This window comes from Rhineura floridana, chromosome 7 (assembly GCF_030035675.1).
Source record: "Rhineura floridana isolate rRhiFlo1 chromosome 7, rRhiFlo1.hap2, whole genome shotgun sequence".
Taxonomy (NCBI): Eukaryota; Metazoa; Chordata; class Lepidosauria; order Squamata; family Rhineuridae; genus Rhineura; species Rhineura floridana.
The window spans coordinates 112980296-113007597 of NC_084486.1; the positions used below are offsets into that span (position 1 = coordinate 112980296).

A 27302-nucleotide genomic window follows, 5' to 3' on the forward strand; every position below is an offset into this window, starting at 1 on the left:
TAGGGCAGTACAATATCTCAGAGAGGAGGTCAGGTCTCCTGCTCCCCTGGTGCATTCACTATAGCTACCCAATTTCCCTGCTGTTTAAAGTTTGATAGAATTAACTGTGGGCTATAGGTACATTTTTAAACCGCAAGGTTTTTTGCCTATTAGTGAATCTGGTAATTAGGGATGATTTTGTGTTTTCTAATTATTTTTAAATACTATAGTAAAAGCAAAAGGTTGATGTGTGAAACTGCATGACTGAAATGAAGCAACAAAATTAGTTATTGAATTTCACAGCTAAAATAGAAACATTTTGCTAAACAGTAAATACGGTCTTACAAAACACTAGAAGCTGCTGAGACACAACCTAAAATGATATTTCTGCAAATTGTCACTTTCCAAGACAGTCTAAAAATTTCTAAAATAGTGATATGCTAAATATATTTGGATTTGGATATATGTAAACAAGTGATGAAATGAAACAAACCAGTTCCTTTATCCAGTTAATTATGGAACTTTCAGGAACACATGCAGTCCTTTAGATTTCATGTGTTTTATAAGGAACTACCCAGAGCTGGGGTAGCTCCTGTAATTAGTGGTCTTATGAGATGGTGTGAGTAGGACCACCAGCAGTGCTTCATTGCTGCTGGCAATGGGGGTTCTGCTGTCCCCCTAACCCTAACACTTTGGCTTCACCATAGTCAGACAGCTCATGGTTGAGCCATGGGGAAATTGCATTTGGATAGCTAGCCAGACCAATTCCTTGGTAATGTTGAGTACTGCACTGATCCCAGATGACTATCATGAATGTATTTCTTTGCCAACCTTTACTGCCAGCCACAGAGGAAGAAGCAAGAAGAAAATTATAAAACAGCTGCATTTCTGTCTCTCTCCCTCCCACCCTTTCTCTAGGGAACAAGTGAACCAATTCTTCCCTTTCCAGGGAAAAGAAGGTTATTTTCCGAACCAAAGCTGCCCAGATATCCTGACTGTTGAATTCCTCCTCCACTTTCTTTTCTTGCTCCCTGCAAAACATCAGAAGTTGGTATTGTTATTGTTTGTTGCTTGATACCTGAAGGTCCCCAAGCGACTTACACAATGTTAAAACAAACGCAAATAAAACACACTATAAAAAGAAAACAATAAACAACAACAAAACGATAGCTATAGCACCTCCACGCAGCCACAGGAAGGTTTGGCCGCATATTATTAATAATAAAAACATTATTATAAAATTATTATTTATTACTGCCCAAAGAACCATACACAAAATGGCTAGGTATGGAGTACACTGAAGCCTTCCACTAATTTCTTTTCCTTCGCATTTCACTTCTATCAGAATAAGGAAGAGCACAGCGCTAGGCACCCTTTTCTGGATTTTATGTTTTTATATCTGACCTTTATCAAGACTGCTCACTGGAGCAGGGTATTGCCAACATGTCACCCCACTGCTGAAAGAATTGCACTGGCTGCCCATTTCCTACTGGGCCAAGTTTAAGGTTCTAGTTTTGGCATACAAAGCCCTATACAGCTCGGGACCAGGATACCTGAAAGACTGTCTTACCCCTTATATACCCAGTCGATCACTATGCTCTGCAGGTGAGGGCCTCTTGCAAATACCATCTTATCAGGAGGTCTGTTCTGCACAACATAGGAAACGGACCTTTCGTGCGGCGGCACCTGCTCTGTGGAACTCCCTCCCCTTAAATATTAGACAGGCACCATCTCTGTTATGTTTTTGGCACCTATTGAAGAGCTTCCTCTTTCAACAAGCCTTTTAAGTAGAGACCTTATCCCAGTCTGTGTTGGAATTCCTTTTTAATATGTTTTAAAACCTTTTTTAAAAAATGTTTTTAACCTTTTTTTATTTTAAGATGCCTTCAAAGCTTTTTTAAAAAAATGTTTTTAAAGATGTTTTGTTTTAATGTATTTTAAAGTCTGTTTTATGATGTTTTAAAGTGCTTTTAGCACTTTTGTTTGTCGCCCTGGGCTCCTGCTGGGAGGCAGGGTGGGACATAAATCAAATAATAAATTAATAAATAAATATCTATGTTATCCACTCTACACCAGTGGCTGATGTATGTCTGAAAGTGTTTATTTGTTCATGCACAGACCCTCCCCTTCCTTTATGCTTCCACCCACTATCTGTTACACTCCACAGTGTGCACACAAAGTAGCAGGGTGTGATTTTTGCAATTGCCTGGCCACAGGAAGTGTTTGTTGCACATCATTCTTGTTGCACTTAAATGAGCAACATTTGTGCATCATCAACAAGCTCAGCTTAGGGTGTTTTGCAGCTCCCCTTCCCCTTCCCCTGCACAGCACAGCACACCAAGCAGGGAGTTTGGGGCTGTGAGTCAAGAAAGAAAGAGCTGTCTCGGCCAGTTACGTTACCCAAACTTGAGCAGCTCCTGCTGGGAAAGCAGGGCGGACCCAGCTCCTGGACCATCCTCCTTACTTTGAAACAACACAAAAATTGTGAAGTGAATTTCAAAATTCAACGGTGCTCTTTTTTAAAAAACAATTATTTTTCTTTAAAAATCTCTTAGAATCCGATAAGGGAGACCCAATGCCTGCAGGAGGAAGGGGAACACCAACATCCCTTCCAGGGAAAAGAGAGCCGTTTGCTGCTGCGGCTCGGCTACCACCACCACCACCCTTCCCAGTTGGACTTCTGCTCTGCGGGGGTCACACCTTGCAGGACCAGGCCCCACATACTCAGCCAGCTGTGGCTGATTTTTCCCACCTGTCCCTTCTCTGGAGGGAATTGTGACTTCCCCCCTTCGGCTCCACCTGTCAGGTTCCCACCTGCTTGTGGCTACCGCCTTTCACTAGGCACCACCTCAGGACACAACCAGTCAGGATTGTCGTTTTTATTTTTTCTCACTCCGCTCTAGCACAGCTCTCACAAGATCCCACTGCTAGGCAGCACCACCAGTCACTCCCTGTAAACAATACTGCTAGAGACTTTGCCTCCGTCTCTCTATAGCTTGTTACTTTGTGTCTGGGTGCCCTTGCTGTCCACAACCCCCTTGTATCTTTGTCTATAAAGCATACAATCCTGGGTTGCTCTGGATACTTGACGTTGTTACAATATCTCCCTTCACCGCTGCCACCACATGATACAGTTTCCCTTCAGCCTTGGTAATTACCCTGCCCTCCCTTCCGGTCTGTGTATTCCCAGCCAAGGATCAGGCTTTTGGTAAACCAATAAAAGTATTTATTTGATAACACTAGGAAATAACAAGATTACTTTAGGAATGTTTAACAAGCGTATGGTTTCATATAGTGTCACTCTTTATGTTTCTGGTCATATATATACTGTCTAAATATCAGCCAAATATAATCCAACCCTCCCTCAGAACTCTGCCAACCAACCCATCCAAATAACTCTCCACCAACGACTCTCCAACAACTCTCACCAACCGACCTCCTCTCAACTGTCATCCTCCCATTTATACCTTCAGCCATTCCAACACTCAGCCAATCATCATCCAGCATTCTCCAGCCTTCCAACCCATGCTCTCCCCCCCTCATTCAATTCACTTACCATATATCCCTTAATAAACCCACACTTACCATATTTACAGGTTTTAACATATAAGGACATCACAGGGATACATAACCTGGCTTGCTGAGGTGGCTTGGGAGACCCAGTGCCTGCAGGAGGAAGGGGAACACCAGCATCCAGGGAAAGAGAGTCGTTTGCTGCGCCTGCCTGCCTGCCTGCCTGGCACTGCCTGCCTGCCTGCCGCTGCTACCACCACCACCCTTTTCCAGTTGGACTTCTGCTCTGCAGGGGCCACACCTTGCAAGACCAGGCCCCAGGTACTCAGCCAGCTGTGGCTGATTTTCTTCCACCTGTCCCTTCTCTGGAGGGGATACATAAGCTGACTGGTTGGGGTGGCTCCTGCTTTGTCTGCCTTTTTCTGGGTCTTCAGTTATGTGCCTGGGAGAGAGGACTCAGACCCAAGTGGGGAGATTTGAGGGGCCCCCAATTAGTGTAGTGACAGGTAGATGGAGATACGGCGTTGTGAGGAGGACTTGCCAGGTAAGGGGAACATGGCCCAGGCAGTTAATGGCTGTGCCTTGTTCTGGTCCTCCCTGCACCCGCAGGTTTGGTGGTTGCCCTATCAGCCAGCTCTCAGGCCTCCGGATGCTGCTCCTGAGTGCCAGATCGGTGCATAATAAGATCTCCCTCATTCACGATTTAATTGTGGATGAGGCAGCCAATCTGCCATGTATAACCGAGACTTGGGTGGGTGAGTCAGTCTCTCCCAGCTATGTCCACCAGGGTACCTGGTTCAGCATCAGGGCAGACCTGAGGGTCGGGGAGGGGGGATTGCTATGGTCCATATGGTCCATAGGAGCTCCATCTTCCTCTGCAGGCACCCTCCCTGTCCATGTGACTACTGGTCTGGAGTGTTTGCACCTTATGTTGGGTCAGTGGGACAGACTGGGGATTCTGTTGGTGTACCGCCCACCCCGCTGCCCAACAGACTCCCTAGCTGAGCTGACGGAGGTGGTCTCAGGTGTACTGTTGAGATCCCCCAGACTGTTGGTTCTGGGGGATGTCAACATCCATGCCGAGGCCACCTTACCTGGGGCGGCTCAGGATTTCATGATCTCCATGACAACCATGGGACTGTCCCAATATGCCATTGGCCCAACACATGTAACAGGGCATACTCTAGATTTGGTTTTTGCATCTGGACATGGAGTTGGTGATCTGAATGTGGGGGCCTTACATCAGTCCCTCTGTCATGGACAGATCACTGCTTGCTGAAGTTTAGACTTACAGCGGCTTTTCCCCTCTGCAAGGGTGGGGGACCTATTAAGTTGGTCCGCCCCCAGAGACTAATGAATCCAGATGGTTTCCAAAGGGCTCTGGGGAGTCTTCTGGCTGATAGCACTGGCGCTCCTGTCGAAACCCTGGTTGAACTGTGGAATACAGAAATGACCCAGGCGGTTGACATGATTGCTCCTGAGCGCCCTCTCCTGTGTAGAGCTCATACAGCTCCATGGTATACCCCAGAGCTGAGAGCGATGAAACAATATAGGAGACGGCTTGAGTGCAGATGGAGGCGAACTCCTAGTGGATGGAATTATACACTAGTAAGTGCCTATGGTAAGCTGTATTTAGGGGCAGTAGTGGATGGAATTATACACTAGTAAGTGCCTATGGTAAGCTGTATTTAGGGGCAGTGAGGGCTGCCACTATCGAATCATCACTCTGCCGCCCAGCGGAGCTCTTCAGAATTGTCCGGGGGCTATTACACTCTGGCCCCAGGGACATGGTAGAACCATCTGAGGCCCGCTGTAATGAATTTGCTAGGCACTTCCAGGATAAAATCTTTAGCATCCTCCATGACTTAGACTCTGGTGTTATAGCAGGTGAATCAAGCAAGGTATCCAGAGCACAGCCTTGTCCCGATTTCTTGGATGAGTTTCAGTTGGTGCAGCTTGAGGACATTGACAAGCTGCTTGGACAGGTTTGTGCAACCACTTCTGTGCTGGATCCTTGCCCTTCTTGGCTAATAAAAGCTAGCAGGGATGGAACAGCCGGCTGGGCCAGGGAAGTGATTAATGCCTCTCTGCGAGAGGGGGTGGTCCCTGACTGCCTGAAAGAGGCAGTAGTGAGACCACTCCCGAAGAGGCCCTCCCCGGACCCAGAAAATCTTAATAACTATAGGCCGGTAGCAAATGTTCCATTCCTGGCCAAGGTCCTGGAACAAGTGGTTGCAGGCCAGCTCCAGACACTCTTGGATGAGACCGATTATCTGGATCCATTTCAGTCAGGTTTCAGGCCTGGTTTTGGCACAGAAACAGCCTTGGTCGCCCTGTATGATGACCTTTGTCGGGAGACAGGGGGAGTGTGACTCTGTTGATTCTCCTTGATCTCTCAGTGGCTTTTGATACCATCAACCATGGTATCCTTCTGGGGAGACTGGCTGAGTTGGGAGTGGGAGGTACTGCATTGCAGTGGTTCCGCTCCTACTTGGCAGGTCACCCCCAGAAGGTGGTGCTTGGGGAACATTACTCGGCACCCTGGACTCTCCAGTATGGGGTTCTGCAGGGGTCAGTTCCGTCCCCCATGCTGTTCAACATCTACATGAAACCGTTGGGTGTGGTCATCCGGAGCTTTGGAGTGCGTTGCCATCAGTATGCTGATGACACGCAACTCTATTTCTCCTTTTCATCTTCTTCAGGTGAGACTGTCAATGTGCTGAACCGGTGCCTGGCTGCAACAATGGACTAAATGAGGGCTAATAAACTGAGGCTCAATCCAGACAAAACTGAGATGCTGCTAATGGGTGGTTCTTCTGACCGGATGGTGGATGTCCAACCTGTCCTGGATGGGGTTGCACTCCCCCTGAAGGAGCAGGTTTGTAGCTTGGGGGTTCTCCTAGAACCATCTCTGTCACTTGAGGCTCAGTTAGACTCGGTGGCACAGAGTGCCTTCTACCAACTTCAGTTGGTGGCCCAAGTACGTCCCTATCTGGACAGGGATAACCTGGCTTCAGTTGTCCATGCTCTGGTAACCTCTAAATTAGATTACTGCAATGCACTCTACGTGGGGCTGCCTTTGAAGACGGTTTGGAAACTGCAGGTTGTGCAAAATGCAGCGGCCAGATTGGTAACAGGGACCAGACGGTCTGAACATATAAAACCGATTCTGGCCCGCTTGCAACAGCTGCCTGTATGTTTCTGAGCTCAATTCAAGATGCTGGTTTTGACCTATAAAGCCTTACACGGCTTCGGACCACAATACCTGATGGAACACCTCTCCCGATACGAACCCACCCATATACTACGTTCAAGATCAAAGGCCCTCCTCCGGGTGCCTACTCCAACGGAAGCTGGGAGTCTGGCAACAAGGGAGAGGGCCTTCTCAGCGGTGGCCCCCAAATTATGGAATGATCTTTCTGACGAGGTGCACCTGGCGCCAACACTGTTATCTTTTCGGCGCCAGGTCAAGACTTTCCTCTTCTCCCAGGCATTTTAGCATGTGTTTTAAATTGTTTTTATATTGTTTCAAATTTTAAAATTGTGTTTTAAATTGTTTTTAAACTATGTGTTTTAAATTGTATATTTGTTTTAATGTTTTTTGATTGCTGTAAACCGCCCAGAGAGCTTCGGCTATGGGGCGGTATACAAGTGCAATAAAATAAATAAATAAGGGAAACAGAACCATTTTAAAAGTGAAGCTAATTTCAAACCAAATATATTCATTATACTATAAGACTTCTGAAGCTGGTTTTTAGCCTTAGAATCATTATATTTATTTCAGTAATTGGCGTAGTGCGTGACAGTGAGGGTTGGCATGAATAAAGTGGATGTGTAGAGGTGGATGCTAATCCATTTTTGCAGCTCAGTCACAGACACACATGTTGAGAAATATCTCCCTTTGCACTACCTCAAATTTTGTTTCTAGTGAATCCCACAGGAGGGAAACTGAAGGTAAGTTGAGACCTATCCCAGTCTGCGTCTGTATTGCTTTTAATACATTTTTTAAAAAAACAATATTTAAAGATGTTTTAAAGCTTTTTTTAAAAAGTTTTTAAAATTGTTTTGTTTTAATGTATTTTAAGGTCTGTGTTTATGATGTTTTGATGTGTTTTTAGCGCTTTTGTTTGCCGTCCTGGGCTCCTGCTGGGAGGAAGGGCGGGATATAAATCAAATAATAAATAAATAAATAAATAAATAAATAAATAATAGATATGATTTACATAAACCATAGCAAAAAAGAAAGAAATGGGAGCTTATTATCCCAACATGCAGCTCCATTCTCTTCCCCATGCTGTTTGATTTTTTTTTAAAAAAAGAAGTATATGTATGATTATATATAAACACTTCCAAAGGCTGAAATTTTTGCAGAAAGCCAGATCCTATTACTTTTGTTTGAATTGACAGTTGGCAGGCACAGGTATTGGCTTAGTTCCAAAAATGCTATTACTGAATATGCACACAGATTTATTTTTGTGAGTGTGGTAGGACTCTGCAGTTTTTGTGGTAATGTTTTCCCACAAAAATATTTATTTCTAGCACCATCTCAGCAGGAAAAGAAAAATTTCTATCTGTATTAGCAAACCTCACCGAAATGAGCATTAACTAAACTATTTTTCAGATGCTGAATCCAGCAATTCAGGGTCTGATTCTGCTCCCATTTGAATCAAAATGATAATCTCTCAGTTCAATGGGTTAATTTAATGAGTTTCATGTTCTGTCTGTATTCTTGACAGTAATTACTAATTTCCTTCTAATCTGCCCATGCTCTGATGTCTGGAGTACAGGCAGACAAATACCAAGCAGCATAATAGCTTGTTATGAATATACACCAACTCTCTTCTTTTAGAGGCAACAAAACTCCTCAGTGCTCATTCCCTATTATGAATCCGAAGTAATTGATCCCTATTCTCCGTTCCTAATCTGCAGCTCCAACTGCATTCACAACTGTAAGTGAACAGCTAACAGAATCATAGCTCTGTCTCCAAGTTACAGCCACTCTTCCCTACATCTTGTTAAGGAGTTCAGTGAGCTACGAGTTTTTCTGGCAATTAATGTAAATTTTAGCACAGCTTATTGCAACTTCAAAATAATGTTAGTTCAGTGTTAACTCTGACAGATGCCAGTGTATCAGACTTTGCTATGATGCCCTAGCATTAGTAGCATTAGCAATTAAATACTATATATGGAGGGGAAAATATTTTCCTGTTCTTATCTATGTTTAGACATTTAACGCATTATCTCCCAACTTCCATGTCAGCCTCTCCTACAGTTCAAAGCAAGCAAAAACTGCCATGAATAAAATATAAACATGTTATAGAGGTTTCCTATCTAGCTATTTGGATAAACTGGCTGCTCAATCAATCTTTATTGCCTAGCCATAGGCCACTGCAAGTTGCACAATTACAAAAGTTATGTAAAACAATGATTTAAAACGTACAACGATAAGTTTCATGAGATATACAAGATGGCTGTCTTAAAACTCCCCTAAAGATTACTCGAGCAGTTGGGCTACCTGTCGCCCGAATCTTTTGCGCCGCAGAGGCGAAAAGAGCAACCCTGTATGTGACCATAGGGTCTTCATCGGCTAAGAGAAAGACAATGGTATCCTGCAAAGACCTCCCCCTTGCCATCAATTCACTCAGTATATTGGTCCGTGGATGTGCATATAGGGGGCATTCTAGCAAATAGTGCGGGAGGTCCTCCACCTTATTAGCCCCACATATGCAGAGTCGCTGACTCCACGGAATCTGATTATAACGTCCCATCAGAACGGGGTTCAGCATTGACTGGAACCGGAGTGCGGTGAAAGCTTGTCTGAGATTTGGTGTCATTGGGTGGGCCAGATAATTTGCCCTTTGATGGTCTTTTTTTATAACCCCAAACCATCCTAAAGATTTGGAATTGGTAATCGCCAGTCTATCCAGTCAGTGACAGTGCAAAAGAATTGACTCTTTCAGCCTTGTTCTGTCGTGGGCAACTGAGTCGGTTGGGGAGATGTGGTACAGATGGTAAATGCCAGAGATCTTTTCGCCCCAGAGTCTATCTCTGAAGGCCTGCTCGCCGCATAGTTTCAAAACAGTCTTAGCATGTGAATTTTTAATTGAATCCCAAAATTTAAGTAGAGCACAATGAATAAGAGTGCTTACAGGTGAAATGCCCAACTCAGCACGCAGTAAAGCCGCTGGGATGCCTACCGGCAAGCGCAGGAGTTTTTTTGCAAGGCTGTTCTGCACCACCTCGAGATTACGAAGAAGAGGACCCTCCCAGCCCCAAACTGGGGCACCATACAAGATCTGCGGTATGACTTTGCTGTAATAAATTTTCAGGGCTGGGGGGATGGCTGCTACCCAGACCAGTTTTGCACCCTGAAGTCCCCCTGATTTCAGCCATCTATCTAGAAGATTCCATAAAGGAAGCCACAGACCTGAACTTACAAGATCTGAACAGGGTGGTTCATGACAGATGCTATTGGAGGTCACTGATTCATAGGGACACCATAAGTCGTAATCGACTTGAAGGCACATAACAACAAATCTAGAAGCACAGAGATTGGTACGTGATGCAAAAAGTCTGTGTCCTTAACTAGTTTTTTAAGCTAGTTTCTGGACCCTAAGGGAGAAAAGATAGACTTGAAGGTGTGAGGGTAATACCTGAAGAAATCTCATGTAATGAGAGTATAAACCACTAGTGAGCCTGTGTAACTAGAACAAAAGGCAAGTGTTCAGTGTTAGCAATGACTATTCTAACACTGGCAGGTTTAAACAATCACACTCACACATGGTTAACAAGCCACAGTTTGTTTAATGGGGCAAGTAAAACAGAAGCTTGCAGTCACCTACTGGATGGGACATAAGAAATGGATTCCGAATGTAACAAGTCAAGCCTTCAGCCAAGCTTCAGTGGTTGCCAGTTCAGCAGTAGGTTTGCACAGGTTCAGCAATATATAATCCCTTGTGCCTTGGCTTACCAAGGAAGAAGAAAATATAGGCACAAACAAAATAATGGAAACGTGCATAAATAAAGGTCACATGTACACGGACTTTCAAAAAGCTTTTGATAAAGTAGTTCACCAAAGACTCATAAGTAAGCTTAGCAGTCATGAAATAAGAGGAGTGGTTATTCCATGGAATGGAACAGGAAGCAGAGAGTAGGAATAAATGGACAGTTCTCCCAATGGAGAAATGGAGAAAGTGGAGCCCCCAAGGATCAGTACTGGGACCTGTGCTTTTTAACTTGTTCATAAATTACCTAGAGTTAGGGGTGAGCAGGGAGGTGGCCAAGTTTGCTGATGACACTGAATTGTTCAGGGTATTAAAACAAAAAGGGAGTTCAAGGAGCTCCAAAAGAATGGGTTGTATCCAACTAACGTGAACCATCAGCACAAGGATTTCCACATGCACAAAAAGAACTTCCATCCATGCCCCACAACTCCCCATATCTGCTCCACAGGGATGGGAAAACTCCTAGAACAGATTTAGGAGGGATACAGGGAGAGGGGGGAAATCTTTGTGCTGGTGGGACCACGACTTTGGATATAACCCCACCTCCAAACTGTGTAAATGGTCAGTCAAGTGGTAAATGCAATTCAATGTAACCAAGTATAAAGTGAGGCAACCTCCCCCCTAATTTTACATATAAGCTAATGTAGTCTGAACTGGTGATTTTGGGATGAGATCTTGGGGTCATAATGAATAGCCTGATGAATATGTTGACCTATTATTTGGCAGTTGCGAACAAGGCAAATTCCACGAGAGGGATCATTAGGAAAAGCATTGAAATAAAATTGCCAATATCACAATGCTATTATACAAATCTACAGGGAGACCACACTTGGAATACTGTGTACATTTCTGGTCACCTCAAAAAAGGATATTGTAGATCTGGAAAAGGTTCAGAAAAGGGCAACAAAATTATCAAAAAGCTGGAGCAGCTCCCCTGGAGGGCAGGTTACAACATGTGTAATACAGTAAGAGTGGTAGCCACATCTTGAAATAAACCATGGTTAATTATATATATATATACATATAGTTGTAAAGAAACTGTAATTCCATGTTTTAATTTCTATCAGAATCCGGTTCGTGTGATATGGAAAGCAGATGAACAATTAATCAATTAATAGGCATTTCATAAATAAAAATCCTACCATCTGTTTGTATTTTGATTTCTGTTTGTTATTTTCCTCACTTAGAAAATGCTTGATTTCCCCCCCCAAATAAAAACATTATAATAAAAAATGAACTAAGTCTTTCCGCTTAATAGGGAACATTTTTCAAAACATGCTTCTTGTCTCCAACCTTTAAGTAGAATTCAGCCACTCAGCATATTAAATTATCTACTTAAAGGACTATGACATCCTTGAATGTTATTTTTATATCATATTCTTATATATTGTATGTACTGTTCTTAGGTTACTCACCTTAGATTACTCGCTGAGGACTATCAAGAAGGGGATTATGTTAAAACCATTGGTATGTGATGCTTTGTGCTCTATAAATTGCTATATGAGAGACAGCAACACTAACAGCAGTGGTAGCACTACAACTCATAGGCTGTGTCATGGCTACAATATAATGTGCTGAATGACCAGCTTCTATAATTAAGAGAAAGAATTACCAGCTTCTATAGTTAGGGGGACAAAAGACCGAACCTCTTGACTGTAATGTAATAGCTTCTCATTCAACTTAATGAGTAAATCACAAAAGATTTTCTAAAACCTATTTACTATTACATTGCTGCTTACCTACTGCTGTGTTGCAACTATTATTAATAATAATAATAATAATAATAATAATAATAATTAATTAATTTGTTTGTCGCCAATCTAGCAATTAGCCACTCTAGGCAACGTACATTAAAATGAGATAAAATACAACAATACAACAATATCAAATGCAACAATACAACGATATCAAATGCAGTCATATTAATAACAGTAGATAAAGATACTGGACAGTCATCAATACATATAAAAGCACTTATATTAGCAGCATGTGATAGATGGTAAAATCATAAAGATTTACCCTTCCCAAGGACCTCAAAGGCCTGTTGAGGTTTCACCTGTCTCCCCTCTTTTGAGTCAGGTGAAAGCTCACACTACAAATGCAATCCAGGACCTTACATGAGCATGGCAGAAGGGAGGAAAGGGGGAGGGCAGCTTGTGCAACCAGAGTTTTGTTTTAGAACTGTGGTTTTCATGTCTCACACTACTTTTTAAATTTAATGTTAGCTTCTCTCTTTGGTTGCAGTCGCATACATATTGGACGTAAGTCCTGTTGAACGCAAGTGAGCTTACTTCTGAGAAAAACCTGTATTAAGTAGTGAAAACCATTGTGTCAAAAGATAACACACAATTGACCACAGTTGACCACTTCTTTGTACTTTAGGCTACCTTGAGACTGTCTATTGTGGGAGGTATTCAAGCACATACCAGATTTTTAGGGTTCTGCTACCCTAGCATAACAAAGCCACTTTAAAAAACAACAAAGGGTTGGAAAATGACAGAGAAATGCATTGAAGTGTGTGGAACAAACTAATAAGGGAGAAACGTGCCAACATCCCACAAGCAAATCAGGATGAATGTTCATTGTCATGTAACAGCCCCATAAACAAATCAGAACAAATGCTCAATAAAAGACCGGCTATAGTCCAACCAGCACCTAAGCTTTATGCAAGAAAATCAGAGTGAATACTGAATAAACACATTGTCTGGAGGAGCCCTCAGTGTGTGAGGACAGTTCCCATTCTACAGTATCACAGCCTGTTTCAGGAACAGACTGAAAACTTCAATAAAAGGAAAGCTGCAACAGAGGATGTGCAAGTGCCGTATGCATCTTCTTTTCACATTTCCAAATCATGTGCAAATGGGCACATCACTTGTTGAGGATATGGTTCTCTGTGTTTCCGATTCTGAAGATGCTTTACTTGAGTTCCACTTTACAAAGTGCTCTTAACTACAGGAGAGGTAGTGGTCTCAAGTTTAGACTGTTGTTATGTGGCTGAAAAGTTACCTTAGGTAATAAAAACTGAGGATATCCAATGGCTTTCTAATTGCAAACCAAGATATTGCCAATACTTATCCAGTGTGGAATTTCAAAAGCCACTTACTAGAGTTAACTCGTATGTAGATCAAAGTACACCTTGCCTAGGTAGAGCAAACATAGCACCTCAACTGATCTCCAGTGACAAGAGTTTTCTGCTTGGAATGGCCCCAAATCTTTTAATAATAGGAAGACAACTTTCAGATAATTCTGTTAAATCTTTCGACAAACGATTTTCCTTTCTCTGTACCTCCAAATTCAACATATTGTGGCTAGGGATCATATTTTGAAGGATGCAGCTTGTCATACAGCTGCCTGCAACTCCAGCATAATATATATTTATTTACCTGTGTTCAAAAACATTTTCTCATGAATTAATCAAATATCCGTCTAACTTGGGAATGACAAACCTCTGTCTTTTCTTAAGACATAGGTAAATTATCTGAGCAAGCCATTGGAAGAGAAATAATAGTATTTTGCCTTTCTTTGCTAAACTATCACTTCCCTACCAGGTTTTGAGCCATTGGTGCATTAAGTAGTATCCAGGCCACCTTTCCACAGGACCAAGAGAAGTGGTATCTATACTAACCTGCTTATAACATATGAAGCAGCCCCAAATGTTCCTTCTGAACTGCTTTTTGTCTTTGGTTTGAAACTTTTAACACAAAAGGAGATGGTGTTCATATATAAATTTAAATGCATGTCTGTGTGGGATTCATGAAGGGAAGGGGACAGCAATTGACTGTTCAGGGCTCCCTGTCTATGCAGTCTAAATGCACTAGTATTAAAACCTATATTTCAAAACTGATTCCGATTTAAAGCAAGAAGTCTTAGGTCTATTGAGTTTCACAGTCAAGCTTTCATTAGAGAGAAAAGTTAAGTTAAGTTATAATCCTTCTGCAATGGAAGGATTTATATATATATGAGTCTGTTTTTAGTCTTTGCTGATAAATTACTGATATGCCGCCCATTAATATCACAGGCATCTATCACACAATTCAAGGTACCAGAGTGTTACAAACCACCCCTACAATCCAGTGTGTACTGTAAGAATGAGAAGGAAGCTCTGTTTCAGCCTGGAGAGGCAAGAGTGAGCCTCTGTTATGGAGACAGGGAATGTTCACCAGTTGCTACATTTCTTGGTGAATCCATTGATCTGCCATCTTTTCCTTATCATGTGTAAAATTTAAACAAGAGAGCACCAGAAAGATGACTCCCTCTCCAAGTGTTAAGCCCACAAATAATCAGCTAAAATCTGCTAGATTTAGCCTGTTGTCCTTGACTACATTAACACTTGAGGTACTAAATCCATACTGCTGCCAGTTTCAATGTCAAAAGGTCTCAAAATTCAGTGTCACGGTTGCATGTGAGAACTGCACACTTCATAACAAGAGGAAGACTGCATGTTATTCTTTGTGACATCAAAAGTTCTTACTGTGATTTTCCAAGTACATTTGCTGTTTGGAGGGTAGACTCCTGGGAATCCTTCACTCCCAATAAACCCTGATACTCCAGTTAGAATTCCGCCACATTTAAAAGACCTGGGAAACAAATAAAAGCTTTACGTTTGAGATAGTATTATAAAAACTGGATAGCATGGCTGTTACCTAATATGTACAACTGACAAAATTCATACAGAATAAAGCAATTAAGCTATAACTATTTAAAATGTAACAATACAGTTGCCTGAAATAACCAACATCTACAATGTACAATTCATTAATGATATGTGAAGTTTATCTCATTGGGGGAAAACGTGAATATTTGTTCTGCCCAGAAAGATGCTGAATAGTATTTAAGGCAAAACTTAACAAATAGCCATTTGGCCATTTCTTGCTCTTTTGCACACTCACACCACCACTACCACCACCACCACCACCACCACTTGTCTGTGTTCGGACATAATGCTAGACTATAGGCTCTCACACTCCACCTTTCCCTCTCCTCCTCTGGAATGGTCTCAAGGAGGAGATTGGAAGCTCCCCCGTCTGTTTTAGATGAACTACAATTAAGCAGGTTATTCAAACCCTAAACTGTGGTTAATCCTAACTATGGTTTGGTTCACATAACACAGTAAGCCAAACTATGACTTACCGCAATTAAGTGGGCTCCTGGAAATAAGGCCATGGCTAGCGTTATCTGGGCTTGGATGTTAACAAGTTAAGGTTAATAAAAAAGAAGCAAAATTGTCTGACCGCCTCCTCATGGCAGCACCAAAGGAGGAGGTAAAAGTATGCGAGTCTACAGAGAGACCTCAGCTTAATTTCATATGGGTGGCAAGAAGCAAAAAAAACAGAGGGAAAGGGGTTAGCAGAAAGAGACCAAAACAGTTTTCCTGGCAACTTTTGCTCTGTCTCCCACTGGCGCCACTCCCAGTTCCTCATGGAATCCATCCAAGGGAATGCCATCCTCAACAGAAAAAGGGTTTCCCACTGCTGACACAATCCGTGCCATGTTAATCCAAATTTTAACAGAAAATCTGAATTCTGTGATTCTGTACTATATATGCAAATTAAATAACATTTCTATACATTTGTCTGTATTTTGGAACTTAATTCTGCTGCATGAGGAGGGACAAAGAACTATACAAAATACTGAAGCTCCACCAATGACTACTGGAAATCTGATTGATCTTGCTCTGGCTTCAGAAATTTAACCAGAACATTGCCTGCACATTTTTAAGACTATAGACCTCCACAGGCATTCTTTTCACATATAAAACAATACATGAGCAGGGAGAGTAAAGATGAACATGCTAAATTCTGACAAGTACAAACACACATACACCAGTCACCCTTTATGAGTTAACTTATGAAGTGGGAATCTCCTACATTCATGGAGTCTCCCCACATGATTTAAAACTTTGGCAGACATAGGTTCTAAATTACAGGAAGTCTTCATGAGTAAAAAAGGCTCCCAGCTTCAGAAATTCACTTTCCAACTCATGGAGGCACATGGAGACAGTGATGGAGGGGCAGGGCTTAGTGCATTCATCCCAGTTCTCCTACTTCGGTGATTTAAACAAGAGTAGAATGCCTGAAGAGGGCTTATCTTACATCCCAGTGGCCAAGCAACTTGTTACAGTAGGACCCCACTCATACGGCAGGTTACGTTCTGGACCCCCGGCGAAAAGCAAAAACTGCTGAAAAGCGGAACTCATTGAATAGAATCGTGTGCAACACCCGAAAACCGCTGTGAAAGCGGAACAAGCGCAGTATGAGTGGGGCTTTAGTCTAATTGTGTCTAATTGAGACTGCCGCATTAGCGAAGCGCTGTAAAGCGGGGCCCTACTGTATTTGAAAGGTGAAATTATCAGGATGCCAGATCCAGTGTGAATACAATTCTGTTTACCTGCTGTTGGGTTGCATTGTAGTATACATTCAGGCCTGATCCAAAGAGCTTCTGTGACTGCAGAATAGCTCACCAGGGTGGGACACTGCTTTGTGAACTGCAGCATATTGCTAATCTTAATAAAAAATTAAGATTATGTATGGATATATAATGACATGAGGACAACCAGAAAACTAGGCTAACCTATAAGGTTATGTATAATGACATGAGGACAACCAGAAAACTACGCTAACCTAGAAGAGAGAGAGATGGTGGAGCAATGTACATACATGGGATAGCTATTTAAAGTAGCCAGACTGAAAATAATGAAGTGGAAGATTTATGGAAGGCTATCAGATCCAATACTTGGATATTGAGAAACTGACATATTAGGCATTCTCAACTTAGGCCACATCCACACCATACATTTAAAGCACTCATATCAGTTTAATAGTAATGGCTTCCCTCAAAGAATCCTGGGAACTGTATTTGTTGTGTGCTGATCTCACAGACCTATAATTCCTTGCTCCCTTAACAAACTACAGTGCCCAGGATTCTCCATAATGGTTAAAGTGGTATGCTTTAAATGTATGGTGCGGAAGTGACCTTAAAGAGGAGAGAACAAGGAAAATATCTTATAGATGCAGCATTCAATGTGTTTAAGTGATGTGAAAGGAAGGATAAGTCTTCAAAAGCACCCAAAGGAGAAATGAGGGGGGGAAAGATGAATAGCTGTTTATTAGAGTTAAGAAATGGTATGGACATAACTGAGGAAGATTTTCAGACAAGGAAGGGAGACCAAGTTCTTCAAGCAGTGAACAAAGGGCAAAACAACAACAACAGACCACATGGGTGGGTGGAGTAGCAAAGGCAAGGTCACTGGACAAGCCTCATCTGTTGACTCATCTCCATCTAGAATAACTTGGAACAGGAGATGACACAGATATGGAAAAACTGTTGACTAATGCCAAATGAAGGAGTAACCTAGGTCCAATAATGGGCTGACTTCATACTTGCTTAGCCTACTTTTTCTTTATGCAAATCTCTGTGGCTCACCTAAGTTTCTGAAATGCACAAACTCTAAGACCACATACTCAGGATCACTAAACAATTAAGGCATAAATAAGAGTGAAGGCAAATATATGTTCTAAATGTGGTGGAAATGGTTTGAACACACATTGTATACCCTGGAAAAAATGCCTCAGAATGCAGTGAATGTGTGTTCCAAGCACATCCACCTCAATTTAGAATGCCTGTCTAGGTAGATTCACATGACTACCACCCCTCATGCATTGAGAGCAACTAAAGGGGTAACAGGGTCGCCCCTCACATGGAGGAGCCCTATATATGCATGGGGAAGGGTTGTAGTTCAGTGGTAGAGCATCTGCCTTGCATGCAGAAGGTCCCAAGATCAATCCCTGACATCTCCAGATAGGGCTGAGAGAGATTCCTGCCTGAAACCCTGAACAGCCACTACCAGTCAGTGTAGGCAATACTGAGGAAGATAGGCCAATAGTCTGATTCAGTATAAGGCAGCTTCCCATGTTGTTCCTGTGTCAGTACACACAGAGCATCCCTTCATACTTCAGTCTGGGTTTAGGCCTGGTTATGGGACTGAATTGGCCTTGGTCGCCCTGATGGATGACCTTTATTGGGAGAAGGATAGGGGGAGTGCAACCCTGTTACTATTACCTGATCTCTCAGCGGCTTTTGATACTATTGACCATGGTATTCTTCTGGGCCATTTTGCGTATTGCAGGCACTGTTTTACAGTGGTTCTGATCCTATCTCCAAGGTCGTTTTCAGATAATAGCTTTGGCCGATTATCTTTCGGCCCCCTGGCAGTTGTGCTGTGGGGTGCCGCAGGGTACCATCTTGTTCCCCATGCTGTTTAATGTCTATATGAAGCCCTTGGGAGCAGTCATCAGGACATTTGAGGTGAGGTGTCAGCAGTACTCTGAAGATACCCCGCTCTGTTTCTCTGTAACATCTGAATCAGAAGAGGCTGTGCAAGTCCTGGACCGCTGCCTGGACTCAGTGGTGGGCTGGATGAGGGCCAATAAACTGAGTCTGAATCCTAGCAAGATGATGCAGGTTGGTGGTTCCCGAGTTCAGATAATTGGTCAGCCTGCTTTGGATTGGGTTGTACTCCCTCTGAAAGAATAGGTCTGTAGTCTGAGGGTGCTGCTGGATCTATCTTTGTCACTAGAGGCCCAGGTGACCTCCGAGTCACTGAGTGCCTTTTAACAGCTTCAGCTGGTAAGACAGCTGCTGCCATTTCTGGACAGGGATAGCCTGACCATTGTTGTCCACACACTGGTAACCAGGGCTGTGAAGTTGGTACGCCAACCTTTGACTCTGACTCCTCTATTTTTCTACTGTCCGACTCCGACTCCACCCAAAATTACTTCCAACTCCACAGCCCTGGAAAGGGCTGTAAATGTCATTTTAAATTGGAAGCTCTCATAGGAACATCTTTATTGCTGCCTGAATATGCGCTGATCTTGGCATCACAGCATTCGTCTTCATCTGGGTCCTGTATCATACACTGACACACAAAATGTTTTCCATCTTGAGTTAAGGTGAAATGCTCAACTGCAGATGACTTCATGGGAAGCTTCTTTTTGACATTTTGAATTTATATTTTAAAAAAATTGCCAATCAAAATTTATTTTGAAGCCAGAGTCGGAGTTAGTACATTTCTACCGACTCCAACTCCACCCAAAATTGCTTCTGACTCTGACTCCACGACTCTGACTCCACAGCCCTGCTGGTAACCTCCAGGATGGATTACTGTAATGTGCTCTATGTGGCTGGTCTGGAAGCTGCAGCTGGTGCAAAATGCGATGGTGAGACTGCTCACTGGGGCAAGGTATCGCCAACATGTCACCCCGTGGCTGAAAAAATTGCTCTGGCTACCCATTTCCTACCGGGCCACGTTCAAGATTCTAGTTTTGGTGTACAAAGCCCTATACAGCTTGGGATTGGGATACCTGAAAGACCGTCTTATCCCTTAGATACCCAGTCGATCACTGCGCTCTGCAGGCGAGGACCTCTTGCAGATACCATCTTATCAGGAAGTCCATTCTGCACAACATAGGAAATGGACCTTTGGTGTAGTGGCAACTACCCCGTGGAATTCCCTCCCCTTAAATATTAGACAGGCACCATCTCTGTTATATATTTTTGGCGCCTATTGAAGACCTTCCTCTTTCAACAAACCTTTTACGTTGAGACCTTATCCCTGTTTGCATCTGTATTGGAATTGCTTTTTAATATTTTTTTAAACCTTTTTTTAAAAAAACAATATGTTTTTAACCTTTTTCTAAAAAGATGTCTGGAAAGCTTTTAAAAATGTTTTAAAAGAAGTTTTGTTTTAATGTATTTTAAAGTCTGTTTTTATGATGTTTTAAAGGGTTTTTAGTGCTTTTGTTTGCCGCCCTGGGCTCCTGCTGGGAGGAAGGGTGGGATATAAATCAAATAATAAATAAATACTGCTTCTAAATGCACAGCTGGTAGGGAATGTGGCTAGTGTGCATGGTTGGTGCAGGGCTAGCTGGTATAACCCCCTTACATGTGCTTTCAATATGCAAAGGTTGGCTCATGTGAACTTCCTTTTTGTTGTCATCTAAATTCTTTTATGTAACCCTGAGTATGCAGTCTTGCTTCAGAAAATTAATGTGCCTTACTGAATCAGACCAAGTCCTGCTTTCCTTGCAAAAATCACAGCAATCAGCAGGCAGTAGGTGGCTTGCTAGAAATTGGCTAGTGGTCTATTGGCAGAACATGATCTACCTCTTATTCCTTAGGAAAACTACTACTACCATGATTTTTCATTTCATTTAATCCAACAAGTACAACTGAAAAAGATTATAATAAGGAAAACTAAGTGCTGTTTTTCCTATATAACTAGGACTGACGTGTCTGGGGGTTGTACAGCATTGTAAATGAGCACACAAAGTTACTGGCCTGCTAAAATGTTTACTAATCTGCTAAGATGCAGTGTCTCCGTTTGAGTGGCAGAGAAGGGGAAGCCTCTCTTCTGCAGCCACCATGTAACTACAGCCTACTAGCCTCTTAGCAAGCTAGTGAAAATGATGCATTCTACCAAGTAGACCAGAGAGCCAGTGTGAAGTAGTGGTTAAGGTGTTGGACTACAACCTGGGAGACCAGGGTTTGAATCCTCACATAGCCATGAAGCTCACTGGGTGACCTTGGGCCAGTCACTGCCTCTCGGCCTCATGAAAACCCTATTCATAGGGTCGCCATAAGTTAGAATCGACTTGAAGGCAGTACATTTACATTTACCAAGTAAACTGGTGGAGGCAGACTCTGCCAGCCTGCTGCATTTCTGTGCTGGTCATAGAGGAAGGGCCTTACCTTTCTCTGCAGATAGCTTGATCCCATCCCTTCTCCACCAGCCCACTCACCTGCAGTGAATTCCTGTCACCTATGCCTACCAGGAGAGCTTGTAACACTGATATTACAGGCTTTCTAGTGCTGGCTGGTCCATTAGGGCAAGTGGGGCACTATCTTACCAACCTCAGTCTTCCCTCAGCCAGCCCCCACGTGCTTGCCTTCTTCTTTATAACCAGTCCGTGGCATGTCACTGGCTGTTAGCCTCCTCTTCCTTAGTCCCAGTGCTGCTATTGTAGAACTCAGCAGGGAGGAGGATAGGGATTAATCTGGCTCTGACTGTCATTGGCTCTGGCTCCACCTACTGTTGGGCTGCCTGTCTTCCGCCCCACCAGGCCCAATGGACACTAACTACCACAGAGCCTTTTTAAAAAACAGAGGTTTAGATTCATTCCTGTAGCATAGGATCATCAATATTATATTTTGTGCTTTTTGTGCCATGAGAGAATGGGCTCACGAGGAGCAGGATGCAGAGGAATTTGAAAATTAAAGCTTGTAGTCAATGTAGGATTTACATTCAAAGTACAGACAGATTCAAGGCAAAAATGTTTAAGTCTCATGCATCAAAACACTCAGTGTATCCTGACACCTCTAATAAATACCATACTCTTAAAAGGACTGACAGTAGTTCTGAGGCCACTTCCAGACAAGTGAGTGAATTACTGTTAACAGTATGGCAAATTTTATAAAATTTAGCTCTGATGCTCCCTGTTTCTTGCATCCTCAACCTGCTGTTTACGGCAGACACACAGTAAAACCTATGAATCGAAGGTACAACATGATGCAGGAGAACCCCACTCTTGCATAAAAGCAACACAGAATAGTAAGTCAGACAATTGTTCCTTCTAATAGCAAACTCAGGTAATGAGTGCCAACAGGATTGGAGCCAAAGTGCAGGTTCTGAGAAAAAAGGGGAAGGTAGACAGCATGAAATTTTGCAGAATTACAATAATATTTTTAAAAGGACAACACCTCTCCCCTCCACCCTAAAGAAAACAGCTAAGGAATGAGTATGTTTAGTACCTATGGAATGCTGAGTGAAGTTGGTAAAAGAAAAACGGGAAAATTGAGTGGGGGGGGCAATTGAATGAAGTATCCTCGCAGAGGACGTAGAATCATAGAATAGTAGAGTTAGAAAGGACCTATAAGTCTATCGAGTCCAACCCCCTGCTCAATTGCTATCTGGAATCCCAAACAGGAGCACTCCTGTTAAAAGTGAGGTGCATATATTGCAACATTTTGTGGCAAGTTCCACTTGTCCCTTAAATATAGTCTGCATAGTAACATCTCCTACTGCCAATTTAACACTTTAGTGTCAAAACAGAAGCATAGGAGAAATATCCTCCCCAAATTGCCGCATACGATAAGAAAATCCTGCACTACCATCACACTGGATTCTGCAGACAGAAGGACCTGAGTTGTCTCGTGTTATTGCTCCCATCTGTTCTGCAGATGCATAGAGAGATCAGCAGAGGATCAGTTCAGGTTGCAGGATTTTTGCAGGGATTGGATGCAGGCCATAAAAGCATCCAATTCTTTAAAAGGGCTTCAAGTAATAAGAAAGCGACACTTGAGAGTTCCACAGGTTATAGATGGGAGTCCTTCACACACTAACAAAATAAAGACTGCTTCAAACATGGCATTTTGCCTTACACAGGTGTATAAAAAAGATGATAAACCATCATGTCTGAAAGTAGCATCACTTCTCCTAACAACAAACTCAGTTGGTGAGTGTTGACAGAATTGTAGCCAAAAGAGAGCCACTGAGAAACCAGAGGAAGATACCAGTATGATTGGAGGAACCAAATCAAGGGTTTGCAGAAGTACAAATAATTGTTTCAAAAACAAACCTAATGGCCCAATGAGACATAAGCATGCTCAGTGACCATGGAATGTTGAATGTCAGTTGAAAAAGAAAAAAGGGACAGCTGGGGAATGGGAGAGAATGGAATATGTATCCTGCAGGAGGGCATGGCTGGCTAGAACCATGAAAAACAGGAGCCCTCCTATTATGGAAGAACACCTTACAACATTTTGTTGCATGTTCCACTTGGACACGTCTATTTTACAGCTGCTAGGAAATGACTTCCAAAGATACAGTGCAGTAAAACAAGCTTGTGTGCAACCTTCACAAGTGAGGCTGTACATAAGTTTTCCTTACAGCTGTGCAGGAAAAAATGTCAAGTGAAGAGTCCTGTAAACTCATTATTTAATTAAATAAATTCTCCTTCCCTCAAACCAATGTATATGGCAAATAAAAGGCTTATTGCTCCCTATATGCTGCCGTGTGTATGTTTGAAATGGAGTATCTTGTTCTTAGACATGAGCAGACGTGCTCTGGAGAGCTGTGGTCATTCACAGTAGTTTCTGTCTACTGTGAGCCTGATGTCTTTACAGACATTTTTTTCTTCCCCTTCAAACATCACAGTATTTCCTGGGTGACATTTTGGCGAACAAAGTAGCAAATTTGGATGCCATGTAAGTGTGAATCACCTCTTGGTCTCAGGAACAGAACAGAAGGGTTATTCTTCAAAAATGTGATGCTAAAGTTGGTTACTAGTTCCCAGTCCCTTATTTGCAAGAAAGTGTGAAGCACAGCTCAGTCAGAAAACCTGAAAAAAGAACTAAAGGGTCCCCAGCCTTTATATGGGAGGGGCTGTCAAGGTTACCTGGTAATGCAATCTGCACATGCTCAGAAACTCTGGTTTTTGTCATGCCAAATCTTTCTACCAGTTCCAGGGATGAGCGCTAATGCAAACCAACAAACCCCGTGTGTTCAAAAGAGGCCAAGGTAGCGAGCCCACTTATGCTTGGAACACACACAAATGCATGCACACCCACGTTTTTACAAAAGAACCCTGCTTTTTGCTTGTCCCTGCATGATGAGACAGAGCAACATGGCAACAAACTTTCCCCCTCAGCACAGCACAACACATTTCAGCAGCCACGCAAAACAGCAGGGAGGAGGTGGCCAAACAAGAACACCCTGAGGTAATTTAGCTGCGCGGACCCAAGCCAGTACTGTAGTGGCAAACTCAGAAGTGCAGGGCCCTTCATGAGAGTCACACCACACCCTCTCAAAGCCCCGCCCCCTTTTCTACTTTTCCTGATGTCCCTTGCTCTCCATGTTGTCTCGAGTCCAGACGTCTCTAGGAGCCAATCAGATGAAAAGGGAGGTGCGTGTTAGCTACTGTGAAGAGTCTTCTCCGTGGCCAACTCCCCTCCTTTCATTCTGATTGACTCCAATCAGCACAAAAGGATAAGGACTCTTCTCAATGGCTAACATGCTCCCTTTCCATATTGACTGGCTAATAATACATAGGGACCTGGCAGGGACCCTGCTCCCTAAAAAGTAACAGGTCTGCGACCCTCTCCCACGCAACCCTGGACGACTACAGCACTAAGCCAAGCAACACCAATGCCCTCTTCAGAAACTGCACCGTCCCTTATCATTTCGAGAGGCCCGTCAAAAGTGCGCAGGGAGGGAGAGGGTTCTTGCGTGAGGCGTCGCGTCGTCGTAATTGGGCAGCTAGGAGGTGCGGGGGCAAACGCGGAATAATAAAGCAACGGGAAGCAGACTGGCAGCGGAAAATGCGTCTGCCCTTCGTCGGCTCTTGCTCTCCCGCGCGTTCTGCAGCTGCAACAGCGGCGGGCTTGTTGGCTTGGAGGTTACCTCGGTCTTTGCAACTGCCGGTTGTTGGAGGGCTGAGCGGCTGCGACCAGCAGGAGTCCCAGGGCCAAGGAGCACGAGGCGGCTACTTTCATGATGTCCTCCGAGTCCGGTCAGCGTCAGCTCCTGGGCAAGACGGCGCGGTTTGGTTTGGTTGGGGTGGGCACTTTTATAAAGCGGCTTGTAAGCGACGTTGGCCCTGGAGGAGTGCCTCTTCCTGGATATCCCATTTGTTCCTTAAGGCAAGGGGAGGAGAGAATAGCCGCCCCTTCGGCCTCCTCCCCTTTATGGTAGAGAGAGAGAGCTCTTGAGGGGGAACGTCTTTCAAGCTGCTGTTTCAGAGGGAGGACTGGGGGAGGGGGAACGCACACGGGCTTTTACCCCGATGGAACTGAAAGAGGTCCACTTCAAAGGCAATGGCCTGGCCTTTTTCCATTCTTCCCGGGTGGTTGTGCCTCACATATAAGGTACCTTATAGTGAATCAAACCAGTAGTCAGTCTAGCTCAGTATTGTCTACACTGACTGACAGCTGTTCTCCAGGTTTCAAGACTGGGTACATTTCCAGCCCTACCTGGAGATGTTTGAGTTTGAACCTGGGACTATCTGCATGCAAGGTAAATGCTCTGCCTCTGAGCTATGGCCCTTTCCCCAAGTCCCTAGTCACAGGATTAGATACAGGGCATCTCTCCCTCTCTCTCTCTCTCTCTCTCTCTCTCTCTCTCACACACACACACACACAGAGAGAGACAGAGACAGAGAGAGAATAGCCTGCTGGATCAGGCCAGTGGCCAATATACTCCACCATCCTCTTCTCACAGTGGCCAACCAGATGTCCATGAGAAGCCTGCAAGCAGAACCTGAGTGCAAAAGCACTTTTGCCTCCTGCGGTTTCCAGCAGCTGGTATTCAAAAGCATACTGCTTAGAAGAGTACCACAGGGGTGGCCCTCCAGATGTCACTGGACTACAACTCCCATTATTAACTGGCCATGCTGACTGGGATTGATGGGACATCTGGAGGGTTACAGCTTCTCCACCCATGGTTTAGAAGATTATATTAAAAAGTTTGCAGAGGATGAGACTCTCAACAGCTATTGTCATGATCACTTCCCAGTGCCCTGAGGTAGGGGTGGAGTTCACCTGTGTTGCAACATCACTATGAGGGGAAAATGTGATTAAAATGTAGGTCATGCTTGAGGACATTTATGAAAAGGTGTCTCCCTGTGTCTATATGAGGTCTCCAGATATGATGAGATTTGCCAGACCCTATCAAGAAGCAGTGCTGGAACAGAGAGAAGTAATGATCTGAACAGTGAGCTGCTGGCCCAGGCTGTATGACAAGCTATGTGTTTCAGAGTTTGTTTGGTCCTCCTGGTATTTCCCAGTCACAGACAAGAGGTGCCAAGAGGATATGGCAATCAGTTGGCAGCAGGAGGGAAAGACAAGCACCTTTTACTGCATAGCAACCAGGATGGAAGAGATCTTGAAAGTAGTAGCAGTTGTACGTGTTCCCCCTTCACTTGTTTGTCTCTGGGGGTTCTCTGTTCTAGCACCCCAAGTTACTGGAGCTGAATTTGAACCTGCATGCCAAGGCAAGGTACCTGCTAGGGTTCTAGGCAGATAAATGTGAGCAATGAGATCAAGTTTCCATGAGTATTGTGAGGCCAGGCTGTTTTATGCAAAGTACTCCATGTCCAAAGTGCTCTTTCTCCATAGCCTCCCATCACCATTACCCTTTATGAGCTCTAAATACACATGGTGTGAGGCAAGAGACATATAGCCCCATGCCACACATCCTATCACCTAAGTTGGGTCTTTGCATGGCTTTCTTTGTCTTGTTCTTATCTGGTGAAGAAGCCCACAGGGACATAGTGGGGTCAGGTGTTGCAGCACCACTGAGAGCTCTGAGTGATCAACTTGCTCCACAAAGGCTAGAGATGGACTTAGAGCCCCTGCCTCCAGTCCACTACTCCTAGGCTCCACCGTGTTATGAGAACAGTCATCCTCAAAGGGCCAATCCTTTGGCATCCAAATTGCCACTTCTTCTGTGCTCCCTGGTCTCCTGCCTGGTACGCTCTCTGTGCTGTTTGGCTGGCAAGGTAGATTGGAAGGCATTTGGTTCCTCAAGCCCAGGGTAAGATGCCCACACAGCTCTGGTCCAGGGGACTCCCTCACACCAGCTTTAGTTTTAGGGACCCCCTGTTCACCAGCCTCAGACATAGAGGCTTCAGACTTAGAGTCAGATACCCGGTCTGGCTCCTTAGCCCACTGTTCTTCAACCTTGGGTCCCCAGATGTTGTTGGACTACAACTTCCATCAACCCCAGCCAGATTTCCAATGGTCAAGGATGATGGG

At 43.7% G+C, this 27302-nt stretch overlaps 1 protein-coding gene across 1 annotated transcript in view; it reads right to left on the reverse strand.

Annotated features, from left to right (window-relative positions):
* The window catches only part of PCOLCE2 (procollagen C-endopeptidase enhancer 2), a 43299-nt gene extending 18131 nt beyond the window's left edge, over positions 1 to 25168 (reverse strand). Inside the window, exons 1-2 of the mRNA XM_061636934.1 lie at positions 24952 to 25168; positions 14968 to 15073 (exon numbers count right to left, since the gene is read on the reverse strand). Of these exons, the coding sequence (XP_061492918.1) occupies positions 14968 to 15073; positions 24952 to 25043 (198 nt within the window). The 5' untranslated portion in view covers positions 25044 to 25168. The remainder of the gene's footprint in view (positions 1 to 14967; positions 15074 to 24951) is intronic.
* Between the last annotated feature and the right edge of the window lie 2134 nt (positions 25169 to 27302).